Source organism: Zalophus californianus, chromosome 7 (assembly GCF_009762305.2).
Source record: "Zalophus californianus isolate mZalCal1 chromosome 7, mZalCal1.pri.v2, whole genome shotgun sequence".
In the NCBI taxonomy this organism is placed as follows: domain Eukaryota; kingdom Metazoa; phylum Chordata; class Mammalia; order Carnivora; family Otariidae; genus Zalophus; species Zalophus californianus.
Window position 1 is genome coordinate 147047671 of NC_045601.1, and position 24793 is coordinate 147072463.

At 46.9% G+C, this 24793-nt stretch overlaps 1 protein-coding gene across 1 annotated transcript; it reads right to left on the reverse strand.

The window, feature by feature from the left end:
• Positions 1-7135: 7135 nt before the first annotated feature.
• LOC113928050 (olfactory receptor 2H1) lies at positions 7136-16829 on the reverse strand. Its single transcript, XM_035728360.1, is given in 3 exon segments — positions 7136-7668; positions 7671-7985; positions 16820-16829. Coding segments are annotated over 3 exon segments (858 nt in total).
• Between the last annotated feature and the right edge of the window lie 7964 nt (positions 16830-24793).

Sequence of the window (24793 nt, forward strand, 5' to 3'; positions counted from 1 at the left end):
CTCAGCGGCTCGTCCCTTACTGTGAACAGATTGGGCTTCAGTCCAAGGAGGGAGGCTCAGGGGTCTCCATGTTAGAGAAAAGGCACTGGGGTGGAGGGGTGGAAAGAGGTATTGGGTTGGTCCCCTGAGGGCCTAGCAGGACAAATCGGGACAGGGTTAGGCTGAGACAAGTGATGGGCTCCAAGTGTGGAGGGGTCTGCTCTGGGGTCCGCCGACCTGAGCGTCAGTCACCACCACGTGGAAACAAATTCCGTGATCTCTGTCCTCTCCTCGTTTGTGAAGATCACAGCAGACATCCTGCTCATTGCCGTCACGCTGGGTGGAAGGACCGGTGCTCAGACTGTCCTTGGCCCATGGAGTATGCTCGTCCTTGCTAGCCACGGTCACTCCTGCTGAACGAGCCCTCTTGACAGTGGTGGGCACTTCCTGGGAGCCCAGAGGACGTGGCTGCTCAGATGTGAGCACCCTCCCTCCCAAGAACCAAGAACAGCGGGTGAGACAGCCCATGACACAGCCTGTGAGGGCTTCCAGCCTGCAAAGTCTCTGAGAGCTCTGAGCAGCTGGGAAGGAAATTACTGTCCAAGAAAAGAAAGTATTGAGTGCTCAACGAGGGAAAGGAAACTTGCTGAGACCCTTACAAATCTTTGTGTCCTCTTAGAGAACTGTTTCTTTGCAGCTGGACTTTTCTCTTTCCCTTTGGCACTGGTTTTTTTTTTCTTAAGCCATTCTCACATTTTTGCAAAAGACCTGAAGGGTTGAGTGGGTCCATCATCCTGTTCAGGAGCCAGTTTCTGAAGTTCCATGGGAACGCATGCAGGTTAACTGCCAGACCAGTGCTTGAACACCAGTCCACTGTGATTATTTGGCTCAGGCCAGTTGGAAGAAATACGAGTTCCCCTCTTCCCACAGTGGCACATTCCCAAGAAAGGGGGAGATGCCTGTGGATAAGCCTGCAGCGTGGAAAATGGACAGTTGGCTTCAGAACCGCCCTGGGTAGAACCGAAAAGACCAGAATTCCCACCTCCAACTTTCTTTGCACTGAGGTGGGGTGTAAATTACAGACAAAGGATCAGAAGTCCTGCTGGGGCCCAGGGTGAGCCAGATTTTCTCTGCAAGCAGGTCTCAGGAGACAGCTGAAGAGCTGGGATGGACAGAGACGGGTGTGCTAGGTCGGAGGGCTGAAGGAGGGCTGGCAGAGGCCCCTGGGGGAGGGAGGTGGTGAGAGCAGCACCCAGCCGTCCTCCAGCCCCGCCTCTGTCCAGACAGGACTCACCCACAGGCGGGCGTCAGCGCCGTCTCCTGACTTTGGAGCACGCCGGGGTCTGGGCTGCGTGTGGGGTTGGCCTCTCTGCCCACTCGGTCCCTAGCAGCGCATTTCGGAGCACTCTGTGCTGTGTTGATTTTGTGAGAGAGTTCTGACGGGGAGCGCTGCTGGGGCAGGCGTCCCTCTGGGCACTGGGCTTCACCGGACGCACATTCTCGCCGTGGGAAGGCAGAGTAACTGCGGAGCGGGTCAAGGACAGAAACAGGTAGGTGGGAGAGCAGCCTGGAGTGCTGGGCGTGGCAGTTCTCAGCTCCGAGGCTCAGGGCAGCCCTTTAGGAAGGTGCTGTGTGCTCTGGCACAGAGACTGCAGCTCGGGGACAGGGAGCCCCTTGCCCAGGGTCGCACCGCTAACGAGGAGTGGAGCCTGCTGGCAAGCCGTGCCTGTTGGGATTTACTGCTGCAGAACCTGTCACCCTAAACAGTAGCCTAAGACACTAACGATTTTTTCTCCTGGTTTCTGTGGGTCAGGAACTCGCACGGGTTGGTGGGGAGATGCCCGGAGGCTTGAAGGCTGGGGGTCGGAGTCATGGGAAAGGACTGAAGATGGGTGATGGCTGTCAGCGGAGACTTCAGTGGCTGCCGGTGGAGCCCTACACGTGGCCTTGCTGTGCGGCCTGGGATTCTTCACGACGGTGGGACTGGGCTCCAACGGGGCGTGTCCTGGGAGAGAGGGGAGGGGAGCCAGCTAGGCCGATGAGCGTCCTTTTCCCAGCACAGCCTTGGAAGTCCCGTGGCATCACTTCTGCTGAATCCCATTGGTCCAGGCCGTCCCTGGTTCAAGGGGAAGAAACACAGACCCCATCTCTTGGGACGAGCATCACGTTGTAAGAAACCGTGTGGGATGGGATAAATATGCTGTTGCAGCTGCCTTTGGAAAGAACGATCCATCCCCTGCTGTGCTGGTCTGCCTACTCAGAAGCCGGGTCACCCACCCCCTCACACCGCGCGCCTGCACCCCACTCTGATTGCCCAGTCTTGCCTGCTGGCGGTCAGACTCTTGCAGGGGCCTTTACTTCTGGGCGATTCAGGGCCAGCAGCCGTCCTACACTAGCCTTTTCTGCCAATGGTGGACCCTCCCACCATCCTTCGTCATTTCAGGCCACTGGGGACTCAGGCTATGGGAGCAGGGATTTTGTTCCTTTGCGCTTCAGTCTGTTAACAAGGGAAATCAGAGGGCAGGCTCCCCACTCCTCCAAACGGCAGTGACTTTCAAAAATACTTCTCCAATACGCTGTCCCTTATATGGCCCCTAGAGCAGGGAAGGGAAGGCTAGAGGCGTTCACAACAGAAAGACAAACACATTTTTTTGTTTTGCTTTTTATAAGATTTTATTTATTTGTCAGAGTGACAGAGCGCACAAGCATCAGAGCAGCGGGAGAGGGAGAAGCAGGCTTCCCGCGGAGCAGGGAGCCCGACGCGGGGCTCGATCCCAGGACCCTGGGACCATGCCCTGAGCCGAAGGCAGAGGCTCAAAGACCGAGCCCCCCAGGCGCCCCGACAAACACGTTTTTGAACACTGCATCGCACATACATGTGGGACACCCCATAATGAGTGACCCAAGGGGCCGGTTACAGGTGGGGCTTAACCACTTTAGGCCAAACAGGGAAAGGCTGGTTGAGGGGAGTTAAGGAAGGAAGTCAGAGAAGGAGAGGTAAGGGGGGGTTGCATAGTTGGGTTATAGGCAGATTTAAGTCAATGACTTCACCATTGATAGACGGTGTGAAGATCCCTGTCTCGGGGAGGAAGGCACCTTTACAAATGTGAATTACTTTGCCCTGCTTTTAGAGCTTTTCCTGGCTGGCTGGTCCTCAACGGCCTTAGCTGAAAATAATCCATATGCCAAAGAGGCCTATTTTGGAGGTGTCCGCTGGTACCCTCCTCCCAGGGTGCGTGATTAATTCTGCATGGGAGAAACAGGAACCTGGCTCCACCAGGGGCTAAAGGCAAGCAGCGGGAGCTGGGCCCTGTGCATTTGCGTCTGCTCAGGATTCAGGGAGCCTGTCAGAAGGGAGCTGGTGTCCATATTGAGTAGGCAGCTAAAACCCAGAGTTTTTGAATGCTGGCCTTTAAATATTTCCAACGCAAGTGCTGTGCTAGGTGGGCAGGTAAGTGCCTGTCCTCATGGGACCTAATTCTTACAGGCTTCAAGCATTTCTGAGGGATCCCTTTCTCTCGTTTCGTCCAGTTCAGTATAGCCCGCATGCACTCCTAAAATAATCCCCACCTTCCTCCTTAATGACTCCGCTCCCTGGTGTAACTTCTTCTCCCACAGCATCCCATCCTCATGATGGGGTTTTGGAATATAGGTGAGGTCCGGGGCCGATGACCAAAAAAGAATTCTTGAGACGTCTTTGGTGCAAAATTGTGGTTTTAGTAAAGCTCGGGGACAAGACCCGTGGGCAGAAAGAGGAGCTGCCCCGGGCTTGTGAGGAGAGGCTGATTATATACTGTGAGGCTGGGGGAGGTAAGAAAAAGGGAGGTTTCGAGAAAGCTTTCATATGTTAAAGAAGATTCACAGGAAACCGGAGGCCTTGCCATTGTCAAGTTAAGGTTGTTTTTCCCTCTAGCAAGGCATTAATAATAGTTGGGAGATTCCTGGAGGAACATTACACTCTGCCCGCTTAAAGTCTCTGTCAATGGGCTGCAGGTTATAAGGACGTTTAATTCTATTTACAGTCTCTTCTGGAAGCTAGGCCGTTGATAGAAATGCTTTGTTCTTGTAGATTGCTAAGACATTTGTAAACTGAGGGAGACTAAGGTCTTGCAGGATTGTAATCTTCATTAGTTAGCCATTTGTTTTTCCTTGAGGTCAGCCAGGAATGCCTGAGGAATGTCACATACATCCCACGGAGTGGGGATTGTGGGGTGTCAGCTTCCGCTTTGTCCTCAGGTAGCTTTCTGTTCCCTCATCACTCAAGACCGTTTAGCTCTTTACACGCGGTACATCGGCAAATATTCCATGTTAATTTTGCTTCCTCTGCGGTGGTTCAAACCTCTAGGAAGAACCTTCTGTTTCCCACACCCCCAGGCACTCACGCACTTTGTTCCTTTGTCTGGGTTCCTTGTGAGGAGTGATGGGAGATCTCACACCAACGGTGCTGGGAGGCCAGCAGAGGGAGCTGTCAGCCCTACCGCTCCTGGTGACCAGCAGGCCCGACAGGAAGACAGGGAGGGGACCTCGCAGGTGGATACCACTCTACTCTTCCAGCGGGATGAGGGAGCTTTCTCATCCCCCTCCCCTCCAGCCACTAAGGCAGTGAGGAGCCAGCACAATTCGAACCCCCATCCCCGGCCTACTGCAGTGGACTGCTAGTTCCTAACAGCCTTCTCCACTCACCCCTTTAGCCTTAAAAAAAAAAAAAGTGTGCCTCTCCTGTGTTTCCTGGACTTGTCTACTGTTTTGCTGCACCTTATTTGTCCCAGATTACAATTCTTTTTTTTTTTTTTTTAATTCCTGAGTAAACCCATCTTGTGCTGGTGTGATAACTGGCAGTTTTTACTTGTAAGGCTAACAGCCTCAAACTCAGTTATTTAAGCTGGAAATATGTCTCTGACCATCTCTATCTTCCCTGCACACTTTGAGGATTATGACTGAGTTAGCATAGACTTTCCCCTTAAGTTTTGAGTAGATAACTTCACAGGTAGAATTAATTCAGAATGAGATGCGAGTGTTAAACCATTTATTCAACAGGTCAGGTTCCATTTAAACAGTTTCTTTCAGACTGCTTCATATAATTCTCTGTGTACAGAGCTGAAGAGCAGGTGCAGGTGAGCGAAAAGGTAGAAGGGGTCATGAGAAAAAGAAATTACATAAGTGATTTGAAAAGTGGGATTAGGGTTAGCAATACTTGTAGGAATGAGATTGGGATATTAATATCAGATGGGGGTCTACATTAAGATCAGGGTATAGTCTAATAGGAGCCTGAGGAGACAATAAGATTACCGCAACTGGATGGCTGGGAAGAGTAGGGTGAACACAGAGTTAAGGGTGCTGTTGTGTGCTGGTGCCGGGAGAAAGTTCCACCAAAGCCATTTTGTGTTGGGATTAGAATAAAAGTAGGGTTTTTCCATTTTCTTATTTCATCAGCATGCACCAAAGAGGATTTGGTGTTGTCATTGCCATGAAAAAGCTGAGACAGCATGTGTGCAATGAAGACCCCCAGAAAGCTACACGCATTCTTTGGAGAGATTCATTCATTCATTCATAGAATTAATTGGGTGCCAATTTTCTGCAACATTTTGGCCCTTGCCTTTCAGGAGTCTGAAATCTAGTCGGGGATCTAAGCCAGGAACACACACCATGAGCCGTAACAAAACTTCTTCCAAGCAGATACTGTTTCTTGATCATGTGGGATGCTTTGAGGCATTCAATAAACTCTTATTCCCAGGAAGGAAACCTCCTTCGGATGCAAAATCGGATTAGATATATTTCTAGATGGGGATGATTTCCTCAAGGTTTACTGAGAAGCTGAGACTTCTCACCTGGGTGATGGAAATACTGTTTCTACCAAAAGACAGGGTTAAGTACACAGAGACTTGAGTCGGCCTCCTGGGGACAAATCACTGACCTTAAGCTGCTGCTTAAATCTGTGTCTTATTTGTGCATCTGAAAAAGGTAGGATCTGCTTCATGGTGTTGTGACAGGGATTAAATGAGTCAATATGCATAAAGCACTTTAAATGGTACCTGGAGTGCTCTAATCAATACATAAATACTCGATGATGACAATGTCACCATTTCCATCTGTCTGAGCAGAGTGTGGGACTGATGATGACCTCCAAGAGAAGCCAGGTGCTGTGCCACACTCCACCAGTAGAAGCTGCCAGAGCCCACCTGGTGGACATGTTCCTGCCCAGTCCCCAAGGTGGGGGTGCTCCTGGCTCCGAGATTGGCCTGGGGTGGAAGACGCCTGCATCTAGGTGACCCGTGGACACCGGGGGAAGGAACGGATGGACTGAGGTGACCCGTGGATTCCGGGGAAGGAACGGAGGGACCAAGGTGACTCGTGGACACCGGGGGAAGGAATGGAGGAGCCGAGGTGACCCGTGGACGCTGGGAGAAGGAATAGAGGGACCAAGGTGACCTGTGGACACCGGGGGAAGGAATGGAGGAGCCGAGGTGACCCATGGACACATTTGGGAAGCAATGCCGGTGCGGAGGTGACCTGTGGTGTGTGTGTGTGTGTGTGTGTGTGTGTGTGTGTGTGTGTGTGTGTGAGAAATGCAGGCACTCAAGTGACTCTCCCCTCTCTCTCCCGAGGTTCCTCTGTTCCTAAAGCCTAAGGTGCGGGGACACTTGAGTACCATAAGGGAGGTTGCATGGCTTGGATCTTAGGTCTAAAGTGTGTGTTCTTGGTCTGGTTTCAGAGCTTGTCTGGCCTCAGCTCCCCTCTCCTGCTGTCATTTGGGAGGATGAAATGGATGGACAATGCAAAACACACAGAAGGAAGTGGAAAAAACTGGAGGGAGAAGCAAAATGATGTGGCAGGGATCAGAAATGGGGGTGAAACTGTTATGACAGATAATGGTTTAGGCACATCCTGGTGGAGGCAAAGACCATTAAAGACAAAATAGAGCAAAGAAGAAACACTCAATCTGAAATCTATCCTGTTTCACGTATTGGTATGCTTTCCTCCTCAGCCCACCTCCAGTCTCTGCCTTACAGGCACACACAAACAGTACATGCACGCACACACATGGCTATCATCCACCGGCATGGCACAGTGGGGGAGGGCACAGGTGGGGGGAACACAGGCTTCCTGCCAAAAGCACGAGGACCTCCTATGGACTGGAAAGCACAAGGAGCAGTTCTCAGCTCCCCCTTGTGTCCCTGTCCTTCCCCAGCAACCTCCTAAAGGCCCTCTTTACCTCCTTGTTCCTCAGGGTGTAAATGAGAGAGTTAAGTGCTGGAGTGCCCACAGCATAGAATAGACCAAAGAACTTGCCCTTTTTGCGAGCATAGGAATTTTAGGACTGGAGGTAGACAGCAATGACTGAGCTGTAGAAGAGGGAGACCACGGCAAGATGGGAGGAGCAGGTCCCAAATGTCTTTCCCCACCCTTTTGTAGAGTTAATCCTCAGCACTGCCTGGGCAATGGCAAAGTAAGAGACAAGGATGAGGCTGAGGGACACAACCAAGATGAGGGTGCTGGCAACAGCCATCTGGATCTCATTGTAGGTGGTGTTCCCACAGGACAGTCTGATTAGAGCTGGGACTTCACACACAAAGTCATCCACCTGCCAGTGGGGACAGAAGGGCAGGCGGAGAGTTGGTGGTGTCTGGACTACTGACTCCAGCAGACCGATGACCCAGGCCATGGATGTCAGCTGCCAGCACAGGTGGGGTGGATAATGGTGGTATAATGGAGAGACTGGCCGATGGCCACATAGTGGTCGAGGGCCATCACTGTCAGGAGGATGCACTCAGTGGTCCCCAGGAACAGAAAGATGAGGAGCTGAACAGAGCAGCCAAGGAAGTTGATGGTCTTTGCGCCCCAGAGGTTGACCAGCATCTGGGGGATGGAACTTGTGGTGAAGCAGAGGTCCAAGAAGGACAGGTTAGGGAGGAAAAAGTACATCGGGGAGTGGAGCCTGGGGTCCCACACAGACAGCAGAATGATGAGGGTGTTGCCCACCAGGGTCAGAAGGTAGGAATTTCTTTCTAATCACTTTGTTTGCTTTTCTGAATCTCTCATTCTCCTGGGGCTCCCCCCCCAACTCCTTCCTGAGTCCCTGTAGATGGCCTCTCCTTAGTGGCACCTTGCCTTTTCTCCCTTGTCTCTGTCTTTTCCACACTCTCTCATTTACCATTTTGTTCCTGGCTCTTCCCCCCTGACACAGTCGGTCAGTGGTTTCTGCATTTATTCGTTTCTTGGGCTCCAGGAGTGCCAGCCAGCAGTGTGATGGGAGCCAGGACATGGGTGGGGGGCCCACTCCAAAGAGTTTGTGATGATCCAGAGCTACTTGCTACTGCTATTAGTAGCTAGCATGTGTGGAGTGCTTCCTACATGCCTCACAGCTACCCAGTCACCTGGATCTCACAGCAACCTTGCAAACAAGATGCTCTTATTCCAACTGTATCAAGAAGTGAACAGTTTCGGAGGTTAAGAAACATGGCTAAGGTCACCCAGCCAGTAGGTGCCAGGGCCAGGAGTATAGACCCTGCTTAACTTCCATCCTGGTGCTCCACTGTTGGGGGCCAGGTAGGAGCTGACATCTTGGAGAAGAACAAACTTTTGACTTACCCTCAGTCAGATTAAAATCCCCTCTGTCACGTGATAGATCACATTAGCAAAAGAAGAGACAAGAACCATATGATCCTCTCAATTGATGCAGAAAAAGCATTTGATAAAAATACAGCATCCTTTCCTGATTAAAACTCTTCAAAATATTGGGATAGAGGGAACATACCTCAGTATCATAAAAGCTATCTGTGAAAAGCCACAGCAAATGTCATTCTCAATGTGCAAAAGCTGAGAGCTTTTCTCCTAAGGTCAGGAACACAGCAGGGATGCCCACTATCACCACTGTTGTTCAACATAGTACTAGAAGTCCTAGCCTCAGAAATCAGAAAAGAAAAAGAAATAAAAGGCATCCAAATAGGCAAAGAAGAAGTCAAACTCTCTATCTGCACAGACGACATGATCCTTTATGTGGAAAACCCCAAAGACGCCACTCCCAAATTATTAGAACTCATACTGCAATTCAGCAACATGGCAGGATACAAAATCAATGCCCAGAAATCAGTTGCATTTCTATACACTAACAATGTAACTGAAGAAATGGAAATTAAGGAATCGATTCCCCATTTACAATAGCTCCAAAACCTATAGGATACTTAGGAATAAACCTAACCAAAGAGGCAAAGGATCAATACTCTAGAAACTACAGAACACTTATGAAAGAAATTGAGGAAGACACAAGGAAATGGAAAATGTTCCATGCTCATTGACTGGAAGAAAAAATGTTGTGAAAATGTCTATGCTGTCCAGAGCAATCTACACTTCCAATGTAGTCCATATCAAAATACCATCAACATGTTTCACAGAGCTGGAACAAACAATCCTAAAACTTGTATGGAACCAGAAAATACCCCAAATAGCCAAAGGAAGGTTGAAAAAGAAAACCAAAACTGGGAAATCACAATGCCTGACTTCAAGCTCTGTTACAATGCTGTAATCATCAAGACAGTATGGTACCAGCACAAAAACAGACACATAGATCAATGGAACAGAATAGAAACCCCAGAAATGATGCTCAACTCTATGGTCAACTAATCTTCAACAAAGCAGGAAAGAATGTCCAATGGAAAAAAGACAGTCTCTTTATTTTTTTTTTTAAGATTTTATTTATTTATTTGACAGAGAGAGACACAGAGAGAGAGAGAGGGAACACAAGCAGGGGGTGTGGGAGAGGGAGAAGCAGGCTTCCCACTGAGCAGGGAGCCTGATGTGGGGCTCAATCCCAGGACCCTGGGACCATGACCTGAGCCGAAGGCAGACGCTTAAAGACTGAGCCACCCAGGGGCCCCAAGACAGTCTCTTTAATAAATGGTGCTGGGAAAATGGGACAGCCACCTGCAGAAGAATGAAACCGGACCATTTCCTTACACCATACACAAAGATAGTCTCAAAATGGATGAAAGACCTAAATGTGAGGCAGGAATCCATCAAAATCCAAGAGGAGAATATAGGCAGTAACCTCTTTGACATCGGCCACAGTAACTTCTTTCAAAACATGTCTCCAAAGGCAAGGGAAACAAAGGCAAAAATGAACTTTTGGGACTTCATCAAGATCAAAAGCTTCTGCACAGGAAAGGAAACAGTCAACAAAACTAAGAGGCAACCCACAGAATGGGAGAAGATATTTGCAAATGACACTACAGACAAAGGGCTGATATCCAAGATCTATAAAGAACTTCTCAAACTCAACACCCAAAAAACAAAGAATCCACTCAAGAAATGGGCAGAAGGGGCACCTGGGTGGCTCAGTCATTGGGCGTCTGCCTTCGGCTCAGGTCGTGGTCTCAGGGTCCTGGGCTCGAGTCCCACATCGGGCTCCCTGCTCCGCGGGAGGCCTGCTTCTCCCTCTCCCACTCCCCCTGCTTGTGTTCCTGCTCTTGCTGTCTCTGTCTCTGTCAGATAAATAAATAAAATCTTAAAAAAAAAAAAAGAAATGGGCAGAAGACATGAACAGACACTTCTCCAAAGAAGACATAAAAACGGCTAACAGACACGTGAAAAAATGTTCAACATCACTAGCCATCAGGGAAATACAAATCAAAACCACAGTGAGATACCAGTTAGATACACCTGAGATACACCTGTTAGAATGACAAAAATTAACGAGGCAGGAAACAACAAATGTTGGCAAGGATGTGAAGAAAGGGGAACCCTCTTTTTTTTTTATTATGTTATGTTAGTCACCATACAGTACTTCATTAGTTTTTGATGTAGTGATCCATGATTCATTGTTTGCGTGTAACACCCAGTGTTCATTGCAATACATGCCCTCCTTAATACCCACCACCGTGCTAACCCATCACCCCTCCCCCCTCCCCCCTAAAACCCTCAGTTTGTTTCTCAGAGTCCATAGTCTCTCATGGTTCATCTCTCCCTCCGATTTCCCTCCCTTCATTTTCCCTTCCTTCTCCTAATGTCCTCCCTGCTATTCCTTATGGTCCACAAATAAGTGAAACCAAATGATAATTGACTTTCTCTGCTTGACTTATTTCACTTAGCATAATGCCCTCCAGTTCTATCCATGTCAATACAAATGGTGGACATTCATCCTTTCTGATGGCTGAGTAATACCCTATTGTATATATGGACCACATCTTCTTTATCCATTCGTCTGTTGAAGGGCATCTCGGCTCCTTCCACAGTTTGGCTATTGCGGACATTGCTGCTATGAACATTGGGGTGCAGGTGTGAAAGGGGAACCCTCTTACCCTGTTGGTGGGAATGCAAGCTGGTACAGCCACTCTGGGAAACGTATGGAGTCTCCTCAAGACATTAAAAATAGAGCTACCTTATGACCCAGCAATTGCACTACCAGGTATGTATATACCTGGTATATATATATACAATGGACATTACTCAGCCATCAGAAAGGATGAATACTTACCATTTACATCGATGTGGATGAAACTGGAGGGTTATTATGCTGAGCAAAATAAGTCAATCAGAGAAAGACAATTATCATATGGTTTCACTCATATGTAGAACATAAGGAATAGTGTGGAGGATCATAGGGGAAGGGAGGGAAACTGAATGGGAAGCCATCAGAGAGGGAGAAAAACCATGAGAGACTCAATTACAGGAAACAAACAGAGGGTTGCTGAGAAGGATGGTGGATGGGGGAATGAGGAATTGAGTGATGGGCATTAAGAGGGCACAGATTGTGATGAGCACTGGGTGTTATAAGGAACTAATGAATCGTTGAACACTACATCGAAAACTAATGATGCACTATATGTTGGCTAACTGAACATAATAATAATAATAAAAAAATAAAATAAAATTTCACTGGGAGTAAGAAGAGTGACTATGACTTTATTAAACTTTTTTGTTTGATATTTACTCTGAATGTTTTTTTTTAAGATTTTATTGATTTTTTCGACAGAGAGAGACACGGCGAGAGAGGGAACACAAGCAGGGGGAGTGGGAGAGGGAGAAGAAGCAGACTCCCTGCCGAGCAGGGAGCCCAACGTGGGGCTCCATCCCAGGATCCTGGATCATGACTTGAGCCGAAGGCAGACCCTTAACGACTGAGCCACCCAGGCGCCCCTACTCTGATTATGTTTAAAAAAAAAACAAAACTAATTGCCTTTGGAAGGCTGAGAGATTTGTTGTAAATTCTGTGGTTTAGTCCTGCTTATTAAGATCTATATACCCCAAATAATACTTATAATCCATAGCACTAGTATATAGTAATTTATAAGTTAATTGGTAGGTCAGTAAGCATAGTCTGTGAGTATGGATAGGCTGAGGGTAACAAAATAAGAAATAAGCACGGGTATGAAGTGTCTTTTGGAATTTCCAACATTTCATGCTAAGGGTCCTGAAATTTTTTTACCCATCTTGAAGACAGATTACCACCTCTTTCACCACTTCCTTCATTAAAGATAGTAGAAGGGAAGTAGGGTCCTGATGATGATGTTTGGTTGGTTTGTGGTCCTTACTTCCAACTACTGAGTCCTAGAACTTTTGCCTCCAGATAATGCTGTTATTGTCATTAATTAACATGCTTGATTGAGGTGAATCCCTTAGAAGTCTCCATCCCTTAGAAGTCTTTGTATTTGTCTGTTGCAGAATCCGCACTTCTCTAGGCACATGGACATGGGATGTGCTGGAGTTGGCTCATACTAGCTCCTGACTGTTAAATTTTGGGGACTTTTGTGAGAGAGAATTAAACTATTGGTAGCTTGGACTAGCCATTTTAGGAATATTTACACCACAGAAATTGGCTAGTCCTTCAATCGGGGGCTGTATTTCCCCCAACCAAACTGGTTGCCAAACACTTACCAGCATGCCTCTGATCACCCACACAGCAACTCTGTGCACCCTCTCCCTTTGATGTAGAGAATCTGAAGCAGAGAGAGATTAAATCCCTTGTCTCAGACAGTACAGTCAGTGAGCATGAGAGCTGATATTTGAACCTAAGTGGGCTGGTTGCAGGGGCTGCATGCCAACCTCAGCATACCGTGTCCCTGCAGGGAAGGTGAGGCCCCCAGAGGTCAGACGCTCCTGCTTGCGAACAGCATTTGCCCTCGGGCTGGGGAGAAGGTAGCTTGTTTCAGGGGCACAGGGATTAGAAGGGTTGATCTGGTGCTGGAGGGAGCGATTGCATGACTCCCATCCTATGGAGACAAAGCTCATTAATTTTATTAAGAACTTAGGGTCCCACAGTCCACAGACAATTAGTCCCTGATTGTTGTAGAGAGGCAGGGGACTATCTAGAGGAACCATGCCAGCATTCGCTATCCCTGTGGTAGGTAAAGAGGTCCCCCACTGCTTCTTTCTGTCAGGAATAACAAGGTGGTCTCCTTCCTACCACTCCAGAGACTCCCCTAGGCTTCTAGATATTCCCCCAAGCCTCTGATCCAATCATGTAGGATCCCACTTTTTTAAAGTGCTCAACTTCCTTCTGTTCCATCGACTTCTGTCTGAGTTGGACCTGACTGCAGCAGCACAGAATCACAAAACCTTAGGGCTGGAACAGTTTAAGGCTCATACAACATAGCTGAGTCATTAACATGCCTGTCCTCCATTGCAGTAGGGGCTCATGGGGTCAGCTAATCAATGGCACCCTGGCCCTGGTCCAAATCACAGTGGCTCTGTGAGGTCCATGGACCTACCTAGTAGTCATTTTTACAGTTCCTGAATGTGCACTTGGAATGCATACACCTGGTGTTTGGCAGAATCCCCACATTGGTTCTTGGGCCAGTGGAGTAAGTGATATGGTAGGAGGATGCTGAGTGGGAGTCCCAAATCTGTACTCCCTTCTCCACAAAGACACTAAGTCCAGAGCAATATCACAATCCAAAGGAAATGGTGGAGATTGATGCAGGAGGTGGTTGTTCCTATCCTCTCCACTTCATTGACCACTCTGGTCACTACAAACACCAGACCAGATCCTGGAAGAAGACAATGAGCCACCAGAAATGCAACCAGGTAGTTGTCCTAACTGCAGCTTTCATGCCTGATTAACGGTGGTTTGGGGCTCGGTTACATGGCTCTTGGGTACTGGTGAATGTGTTTTCAAATACTATCAGGATGGAGGACGAGAAGCAGTTTGCATCCACATATGGTGTGTGTACAACTGTACATTTATGTTACTATATCATAACTCTGGCATCATGACATGGTCCAAAGGGACGTGGACAGCATGTGCTGGTACTATAGTCAGAAAAGTGTGGTTTGTCCTATTTGCTGATTTCTGTAGAGTGAATATTTCTACCACACCCAATTTTAAGCTGCCGGTGTGACTTTACTGAAAATGCAGATTTGGAGAGCTGTACATGGTAACACACCCCCATGCAGTATATTATAGTATTTTTTTTTTTATCATATAGACACAATAGATGTCAATAAGACTGTTTAGCATAAAATATAGCTCTTTCCATAAGCAGCCTGAGGTGATCTCTGAAAATAGTTCACTATTCACTTGGCCCAGAAAATCCTACAAAATCATGCCAGTCAAGAGGTTCGAATCTTTGTGTTCACTTTAGGAACACACCTGAAACTGCCCATGCCATCAAGAATATGCATATCTGGAAAGCCACCAAGTATCTGAAGGATGTCACATTGCAGAAGCAGCGTGCGCCACTCCCTGGCTACAACGGTGGAGTTGGGAGGTGTGCCCTGGCCAAACGGTGGGGCTGGACACAGGGCTGGTGGCCCAAAAAGAGTGCTGAATTTTACTGCACATGCTTAAAAATGCAGAGAGTAATGCTGAGCTTAAGGGTTTAGATGTAGATTCTCTGGTCATTGAGCACATCCAGGTGAGCAAAGCCCCAAGATGAGATACAGATTACCTGGTTCAAGGTCAGATTCACCCACACGTGAGCTATCCCTGTCACACTGAGATGATCCTTACCGAGAAAGAGCATATTGTTCCTAAACCAGAAGGGGAGGTTGCACAGAAGAAAAAGATATCCCAGAAGAAACTGAAGAAACAAAAATCTATGGCCTGGGAGTAAATTCTGGATGAAATAAATGCAAATAAAAGTAAAAAAAATCACAGAATATAGTAAAATAACTAGGAAATGATCAGTTTTAAATATTATCTCTGCTTTTAATGACACTTACAAATTTATAATGACTTATTTTTAATGGCTGTATTTAACAACTGGTTTGCAAAATGCCTGAAAATCTAACAGCTCTCATGATATTTTTTTTCAAAGATTTTATTTATTTATTTGAGAGAGAGCATGGGGGGGTGGGGAGGTGGGGAGGGAGTGGCAGAGGGAGAGGGAGAAGCAGACTCACCACTGAGCAGGGAGCCCAACGAGGGGCGCCATCCCAGGACCCTGGGATCATGACCTGAGCTGAAGTCAGCTGCTTAACCCACTGAGGCACCCAGGTGCCCCTTTCATGAGACAATATGAGGCAGTTCCAGTACCCTCTGGACATGGGCCTTCTGTACATTCCACAAAACCTTACTTGCTTCCATCATATTGATGATATATAATTATTCAAGCAAGATGAGCCAGAATTGTGAATATGTTGGTGGTATTGATAAGATAAATGTACTCCCAAGAGTGGGAGAGAGAACCCTGTGAACATTCAAGGCCCTCCACATCCCTGAAGTTTCTAGAGGGCCATTGGTCTGGAGCATGCCAGGTCATGCCTCTAAAGTAAAGGACAGATTATTCCTTGTCATATTTAACACAGTTAAGGGTAACACCACTAATGCCTCATCATCCTTTTATTCTAGAGGCAACATGTTTACATTTATGAGACTATTTCCAGTGATTGACTGGAGCCCAGAACAGAACGGGGCTCTGTAGTAGCTCCACCACATCCAACAGATCGTCAGGCTGTAGAGGTCGCCGTGGTGGGAAAAGATTCAGAGTGGTGTTCCTGCTGGTAAGCCCCCAAAGGAGAGTCACAACACAAACCCCTGGGTTCCTGATCAAGCCATGCTATCTACTGCAAAGAAGTGTATAAGCTCCTGGCTCGCTACTGGGCTTTAGTAGAGACAGGGCTCCAGACATGTGACATCAAATGTCCATGGGGTCGTCAGGAACTGCCCATCATGAGCTGGGTTCTATCAAACCAATCAAGGGATAAGGTCAGGAGTTACAGCTTTCATTACCATAAGATAGAAATACAATGTCCCAGATCAAGAATGAGCAAAACCGAGTGCCGCACGAGGCCTATAAGCAAGTGGTTCAGCTCTCCACGCCATCCACATTCTTGCTTCTACCTCTCCATTTACTCACACCAGTGGCTGCACTGGGGGTGCTCCAAGTTACCTACTGCTGCATAACCAATTGTACCCAAAATTGGTGACTTAAGCCAACAACTATTTAATGGTATCTCATAATGTTGTGAGCCAGACGCAGGGAAAGTTTGGCTGGTGTTTCTTTTGTTCCATGTAGCATCAGCAGGGATCACTTGGAGGGGTGCAAGCGGTAAATGGACTACTCTAGAGTGTCAAAGAAAGCTTTATTCCTATGCTTAGTACCTTGATTTGTCAATCGTAAGTCTCAGTTCTTCTGGATTCCTTTCCATCCACCTGTTCTCTTAGGACCTCCCCACGTGGTCCCTCAGACATGGTAGTCAAACTTCTTACATGATGACTCAGGGCTGTAAGAGACCAGGGTGGGACCGCCAGTTCTCGTAACACAGTCATAGCCCAACCTAGACTCGAGAGGAATGGGAATAGACTCCCTTGGTGGGAGGATTGTCCTAGAGTTTGTAACTACCTTTATCTGCCTTGGAGGGAGGTGTACCTTATGACACAATGATGGAATGAAGAGAAGCTGACCTTGGTTCATGATGGATCCGCTCAATGCATAGATGAGAGCAGAGCACGACTGCTGATGACCATTTGGACCGTAACCATATAAGCTGTATGCTAAGAATAGCAGAGTTCCAAGGAGCATGGCCCTGAGTTTTTTTGGGGGCGAACTACCATACTGACTCTGAATCGTCTACCTATGGGTTTTGACGTGGAGTGAAATATACTTCTGTCCTTGTAAAGCCATGTCTTTTCACATGTTTGTTAACGGTAGCACAGCCTAATCCTGAGTGAAACCTCCAACTTACAGAAGAAAGTACTAAGCTTCAGGGAGGGTAAATAATTTGCATCCAAGATCACAATCTTGGTTTCTGCACGCGGGGCATGATAGGAACCCAGAGAGGCATCTGAAGGGAGACTGGCAGGGCCCACTGTTTTCAGGCTGTTCCATCAGGCACTCCCCCTTCACACCCATCCTGTGTGCTTGAAAAGTATGTCTACCCCGCAAAATACACCTAATTAATAATTTTCCAAGTTTATGGCTATCTAATAAGAGCTTCAAATAGAAGAACCTGATTTATGTTGAGTTTTTTTTGAAATACTGGATTGGTTCTTGGATCCCATTACTCTATATAGGCACTTTTATAAACCCAAGTTCTCCAGCATGGAAAGTCCTGCAGTAAAATGGGATCATTTGACATCTATTGGTGCTGAAGGTACAGTAAATGGTCACTAAGAACACAGCAAAAAAGATGATAATGACATTTTTATGGGATTTTTACTTTGAAAAAATTGGGAGTACCTTTCATAAAGGCTTTTTTGAGATTGTGTTTTGTGGCATTGTCCTGAGAGTTTAGGAGAGGGCAGTGATTCCTTTGGAATGTTAGGAGGATCAGAGTAGTCAAGTAAACTCGCTGAGGGCACACAGCCTGTGCCCTCCCTTTTTTGTCCCGATCAAAACCTCCAGAGCCAAGGAGGAAGGAGCATCATGGGTGTGTGTGAGAGTGCAGGGAGTAGCGAGTGTCCAGCAGTGAAGGTGGGAAACAGAGTCACCGTCGTGTGAGAGCCGATGTGTGCTGTTCTGCTACATGGAAGGTGGGCTTAGCACTTGATTGTTGGGCTAGGATTGTTCTAAGCACTAGATTTGGTTTGCAGGTTCTGTGACAGGATAGGAACAGTGCTAGAGAGCTCAACACCCAGGAATGTAAGGTCCATTTTACAAGCTGTTTTCTGAATTCTCTCCAATCATCTCATGTTCAGACCGGAAAACAAGCATCTAAGGAGTTGAACAGACTTGCACAACTTAAGGTAGCAAGTGGCACCCCGGGACTTGAACTCCCATCTCCTCTCAGAGCAGGCTGTGTATCCTGTGTGATCTCGAGTCATGCCTCCCACTCTGCCTGGCTGGTGTGAACTGTCTGCTCACGGTTTCATCACTCCTCATGGACTCCTACATCCTCTCCTGGGCACCCTTGCTCTCAGGAAGGCCCCTGAGTGATGGCATGGGGCGGGTCCTCTCTCAAAAGCAGCAAGAGATCACCATCAAGTAGTAAAGGTCTTGAAGTGGGTAAGGGCCCAGGGCCCCATGCTGGGCAGTCATAAGTCAGGACTGGGAGTGGTGGGTTGTTAACTGGGGAGGTTCTGAACAGAGGAATGTGTTTGATCAGAGAGTATTCTTGTTTATTGACTCTGCCCTAGTGAAAGTGAAAGAAAATTCACGACATCATGAAAACAAAGGGCACAGGCACAGTGGTTCAGGCAGGGGATTTCCAGCTCAGGTCTTATATAAGCTGGACACAAGTCCTTTTCCTCAGCCTCCTGTGTCTGCTCCTTTGATTGCAAACATGGCATCCAGTGCTTCCTGCCTCTGTGTAAGTTGGGGCTTGAAAGTGGGGATGGGGAGAGAAAAAGCACCTCCAAGGGATGTGGAGCGAGTCTATGAGGGATGTGGGGGCAGAGTGGCTGGGAAGGCATCCTGCAGGGGTTGAGACAGGCTCTGATAGCTACAGAAGCTGAAGGAAGATTCTGGGACTAGAAGCAGCTCATTTGGCTCCTGAATGCTCTTGTGTGTCAGACCCGACTGGCCACTGTCAGGGGAGGATGGTGGGAAGTGGGCGTGGACTTTGTAATCCCAGGGCTGGATTTGAAACTATGGGAATATTGTCTGGAGCCCTTTTTCCTTCTTCTGATTAGGGGTCCCTTGGCTCTCCAACTCCCTTCTCCTCCCCAAAGAGAGGCACACAAAACTCATTTACTCTAAGTTGTTAATGACCTGATACACGGGCCTATAAAGAGTATGTGCACTATAGATGGGCTGGCATCAAGGTGGTCCTTAGCATGGAGGGGCATCGGTCCAGTGAGGAAATGTCTGTGACGTCCAGACTGGGAAGATGGTTTTGAATGGAGCGTGAGGGAAGTCCTCCCAGGCTTTCCAGTGACAACACAGAGGTGAGCTTGCCCAGCTTCAGACTATGGAAGGAAGACCTAGATCTCGCCCTACCTTCTGTGAGTGAGGCCCTGGTCTAGCAACAGGAGGAGATCATATTCTGCCATAGGTAGATATAAAAACACAGGAAGTCCGTGAGACGAGTCACACTGAACACAGTATCACTGTAATGTGTGTTATTACAAGACCATGGGACATTAAGAAAGAAACCAGGAGTACAGAGAATACGTGTCCTGGCCAGGGTTTCCTTCTAAACTGGTCATGGAGGGCAGTGTGTGAGCATCCCATGAGGCTGACAGGTCTTGGGAATTCTCTTTAGGAGCTCTTTATAGCATCTGGTATATAATTTGGGATGCTTTGTAATTGTATTTAATTTGTGACATTTGACAAACTTTATCCGGATAGGAGGCAGGCAAGCCCATCCACAGGGAAGCTATTAGCCACATGGATCCAGGTAATGACCATTGAATTAGAGATCCAGGATACGTCACAAACCTGCTCTGAAACCTGTCCCACACTCTGACCATCTCACACTAAAACAGAAACAGTAATAGCTTCCTGGATTCTGAAGTGGCATCGGTCTCTACGTAGGCTCCTGAATGCATAGGTGCTGAGTCTGGACATAAAGGGACCATGGCTCCCAAGAGCTAGGATTAACAGGTAAAGGATAAGAACTCTGTGAAATTTGAATTCGAGGCGCAGAGTGAACAATTATTGTAGAGCAAATACTCCCAAGTAGGGCCTATGAACATTGCCCAGCAAAAGCTTTTTCAAATAGGTTACTGAAAGATAAATCTTTTTTTCTAGTAGAGTTAACATACAGTACTATCTTAGTTTCAGGTGTTCGATAGAGTGATTCAGTAATTCTGTATATTCCTCAGTGCTCCTCAGGAAAAGTGTACTCTTAATCCCCTTCATCTGTTTCACATCCCTCCATCCACCTCCCCTTTGGTAACAATCACTTTGTTCTCGATTGTTAAGAATCTGTATTTTGGTTTGTCTCTTTTTTTCTCCTTTATTTATGTGTGTTTGTGTCTTAAATTCTACATGAGAGTGACATCATATGGTATTGTCTTTCTTTGACTGACTGATTTCACTTAGGATAATACTCTTTATCTAGGTCCACCTGTGTGGCTGCAAATGGCAAGATTTCATTCTTTTTATGGCTGAGTAATATTCCACTGTGTTTGTGTGTGTGTACACACTCATCTATCATCTAATTTATCAATTTATCAACAGACACTTGGGTTGTTTCCATATTGTGATATTGTAAATAATGTTGCAAGAAAGATAAGGGTGCATGTATCCTTTTGAGTTATTGTTTTCATATTCTTTGGGTAAACACCCAGTAGTGTGATTGCTGGGTCGTAGGGTAGCTCTATTTTTAATGTCTTGAGGAACCTCCGTACCGTTTTCCAGAGTGACTGCACCAGTTTGCATTCCCACCCACAGTGCACGAGGGTTCCCCTTTCTCCATATCCAACACCTGTTGTTTGTTGTGCTGTTGATGTTAGCTATTCTGACAGTATGAGGTAATATCTCATTGTACTTTTGATTTGCATTTTCCTGATGATGGGTGATGATGAACATCTTTTCATGTGACTGTTGGCCATCTGTATTTCTTCTTTGGAGAAATGTCTGCTCATGTCTTCTGCCTATTTTTTAACTGGATTATTTGTCTTTTGGGTGTTGAGTTGTATCAGTTCTATATATTTTGTACACTATCCTTTTATTGCATATGATATTTGCAAATATCTTCTCCCTTTCAGTAGTTGTCTTATTATTATTACATTTTCATTGTTCTTCTGCTGTGCAGAAACTTTTTATTTTGATGTAGTTCCAATGGTTTAGTTTTGCTTTTGTTTCCTTTGCCTCAGGAGACAATCTAGAAAAATGTTGCTATGGTCCATGTAAAGAAGTTACTGTCTGTGCCCTCTTGTAGGATTTTTATGGTTTCAGGTCTCGCACTGAGGTCTTGAAACTGTTTTGAGTTTATTTGTATGGTGTAAGAAAGCAATCTAATTTCATTCTTTTGTGCATAGCTGTCCAGTTTTTCCAACACCATTTGTTGCAGAGAATGTCCTTTTCCCTTTTGATATTCTTTCCTGCTTTGTGGAAGATTAATTGATCCCATAATTGTGGGTTTATGTCTAATCTTTCTGTCCTGTTCCCTTGGTCGCTGTGTCTATTTTTGTGCCATACTTTTAGGATGACTACAGCTTTGTAGTATAACTTGAAATCTGGAATTGTGACCCTTCCAGCTTTGTTTTTTTTTTCAGGATTGCCTTGGCTGTCCAGTATATTTTGTGCTTCCATACAAATTTTTAGATTGTTTGTTTGGGTTCTTTTTGTTTAATTTAAATTTAATTAGCCAACTTATAGTACATTAGTTTCAGATGTAATGTTCAATAATATATCAGTTGTGTGTAACACCTAGTGCTCATTCCATCACGTGCCCTCCTTTATACATACATATATATATATATTTGTAATTTTATTATGTTATGTTAATCACCATACATTATATCATTAGTTTTTGATGTAGTGTTCCATGATTCATTGTTTGAGTATAACACCCAGTTCTCCATTGAGTACGTGCCCTCTTTAATACCCATCACCAGGCTAACCCATCCCCCCACCCCCCTCCCCTCTAGACCCTCAGTTTGTTTCTCAGAGTCCCTAGTCTCTCATGGTTTGTCACCCCCACCGATTTCCCCCCTTCACTTATCCCTTCCTACTATCTTTTTTTTTTTTAACATATAATGTATTATTTGTTTCAGAGGTACAGGTCTGTGATTCAACAGTCTTACACAATTCACAGCGCTCACCATAGCACATACCCTCCCCAATGTCTATCACCCAGCCACCCCACTCCTCCCACCCCCCACCACTCCAGCAACCCTCAGTTTGTTTCCTGAGATTAAGAATTCCTCATATCAGTGAGATCATATGATACATGTCTTTCTCTGATTGACTTATATCGCTCAGCATAACACCCTCCAGTTCCATCCACATCATTGCAAATGGCAAGATTTCATTCCTTTTGATGGCTGCATAATATTCCATTGTATATATATACCACATCTTCAACTCTATGGTCAACTAATCTTTGACAAAGCAGGAAAGAATGTCCAATGGAAAAAAACCAGTCTCTTCAACAAATGGTGTTGGGAAAAGTGGACAGCCACATGCAGAAGAATGAAACTGGACCATTTCCTTACACCACACACAAAAGTAGACTCAAAATGGTTGAAAGACCTAAATGTGAGACAGGAGTCCATCAAAATCCTAAAGGAGAACACAGGCATCAACCGCTTCGACCTCAGCCGCAGCAACTTCTTCCTGGAAACATCGCCAAAGGCAAGGGAAGCAAGGGCAAAAATGAACTATTGGGATTTCATCAAGATAAAAAGCTTTTGCACAGCAAAAGAAATAGTCAACAAAACCAAAAGACAACCAGCAGAATGGGAGAAGATATTTGCAAATGACCTATCAGATAAAGGGCTAGTATCCAAAATCTATAAAGAACTTATCAAACTCAACACCCAAAGAACAAATGATCCAATCAAGAAATGGGCAGAAGACATGAACAGGCATTTTTCCAAAGAAGACATCCAAATGGCCAAGACACATGAAAAAGTGCTCAACATCGCTCGGCATCAGGGAAATCCAAATCAAAACCTCAATGAGATACCACCTCACACCAGTTAGAATGGCAAAGATTAACAAGGCAAGAAACAACAAATGTTGGTGAGGATGTTGAGAAAGTGTAACCTTCTTACAGTGTTGGTGGGAATGCAAGCTGGTGCAGCCACTTTGGAAAACAGTATGGAGGTCCCTCAAGAAGTTGAAAATAGAGCTACCCTAGGACCCAGCAATTGCACTACTGGGTACTTACCCCAAAGATACAAATGTAGTGATCCGAAGGGATACGTGCACCCCGATGTTTATAGCAGCAATGTCCATCACATGCCCTCCTTAATGGCCATCATCCAGTTAGCCCATCCCCCCCATGCACCTCCCTTCCTGCAAGCCTCAGTTTGTTTCTATGATTAAGAGTCTCTTTCTCAGGGCGCCTGGGTGGCTCAGATGGTTAAGCGTCTGCCTTTGACTCAGGTCATGATCCCAGGGTCCTGGGATCGAGCCCTGCATCGGGTTCCCAGCTCGGCCGGAAGCTTGCTTCTCCCTCTCCCTCTCCCACTCCCCCTGCTTGTGTTCCCTCTCTTGCTGTGTCTCTCTCTGTCAAATAAATAAAATCTTAAAAAAAAAAGTCTCTTTCTCCCTCCTAATGACATCTCATTCAGTTTTCCCTCCCTTCCCCTATGATCCTCTGTGCTATTTCTTATGTTTCACATATGAGTAAAACCATATGACAATTGTCTTTCTCTGACAGCCTTATTTCACTCAGCATAATACCCTCCAGTTCTGTCTCTGCGGACAGACCCCTCAGAAGCAAATCTAGGGTTATGGTTAGGGCCTAGGGACATGGCAGGCCAGATCTGCCCACGTTGTGGTGAGCTTCCTGGGGGTATTTTTTGAGGGTGTGGGTCAGGGAGAGTGTTAGGCTCAGGGTTTGTGGCCAGAGGCCCACTGAATGTGGGTGTTCACTGGGAAGGGCATGCAGATTTGTCCCGCTCTGAAGACTTTCCAGAGTTCCAAATGTGGCAGTTTCCTTCTGGGTGGCAAGCTGAATTTTCTGGTATTACTCAGGTGTTTTGGAGCCAGGCCTCTGGGGACAGACCTCTCTGAGGCCAACCTAGGGTGTTGGTTTGGGCCGAGGGGCATGGCAGGCCTGATCTGTTGATGCTGTGTGGAGCTTCCCGGTTGTCTGAGTTGAGGGCGTGGGTCAGGGTGAGTGTCAGGCTCAGGGTTTGCGGACAGGGGTCCACTGAATGTGGGGTTTCTCTGAGACGGGCCTCCAGAGTTCTGTCGCTCTGAATGATTTCTGGAGTTCCAAATGGCGTGGTTTCCTTCTGGGTGGCATCCTGAGTCTTATGGCATTGCTCAGGCGTCCCCAATCCCTGGGGTTTGGGGATAGGCCTCTGAGGAGAGACCCCTCTGAAGCCAACCTAGGGTTAGGTTTAGGGCCTAGGGGCATGGTGGGCTCTATCTGCTGGTGTTGTAGGGAGCTTTCCAGGTGTCTTAGTTGAGAGCATGGGTCAGGGTGAGTGTCAGTCTCAGTCCTCCAATACCAGTCCTCTGGTATTGCTCAGGGGCTTTGGAGACTAGCCTCTGGGGACAGATCCCTCAGAAGCCAACCTAGTGTTATGGTTAGGGCCCGGGGTCATGGCAGGCCAGATCTGCCTGCGCTATGGCGAGCTTCCCGGGGGGTGAGTTGAGGGTGTGGGCCGGGGTGAGCGTCAGGCTCTGGTTTTCTAGCCAGGGGACCCCTGAAAGAGGGGGTTCGCTGGGATCGGCATTCAGAGTTCTCCTGCTCTGACTGCTTTCCACGGTTCCAAAAGGTGCATTTTCCTTCTGGGAGGCAGGCTGAGTCCTCTGGTATTGCTTAGGTGTCCCCAGTACATTGTGCTTTAGAGCGAGGACTCTGGGGACAG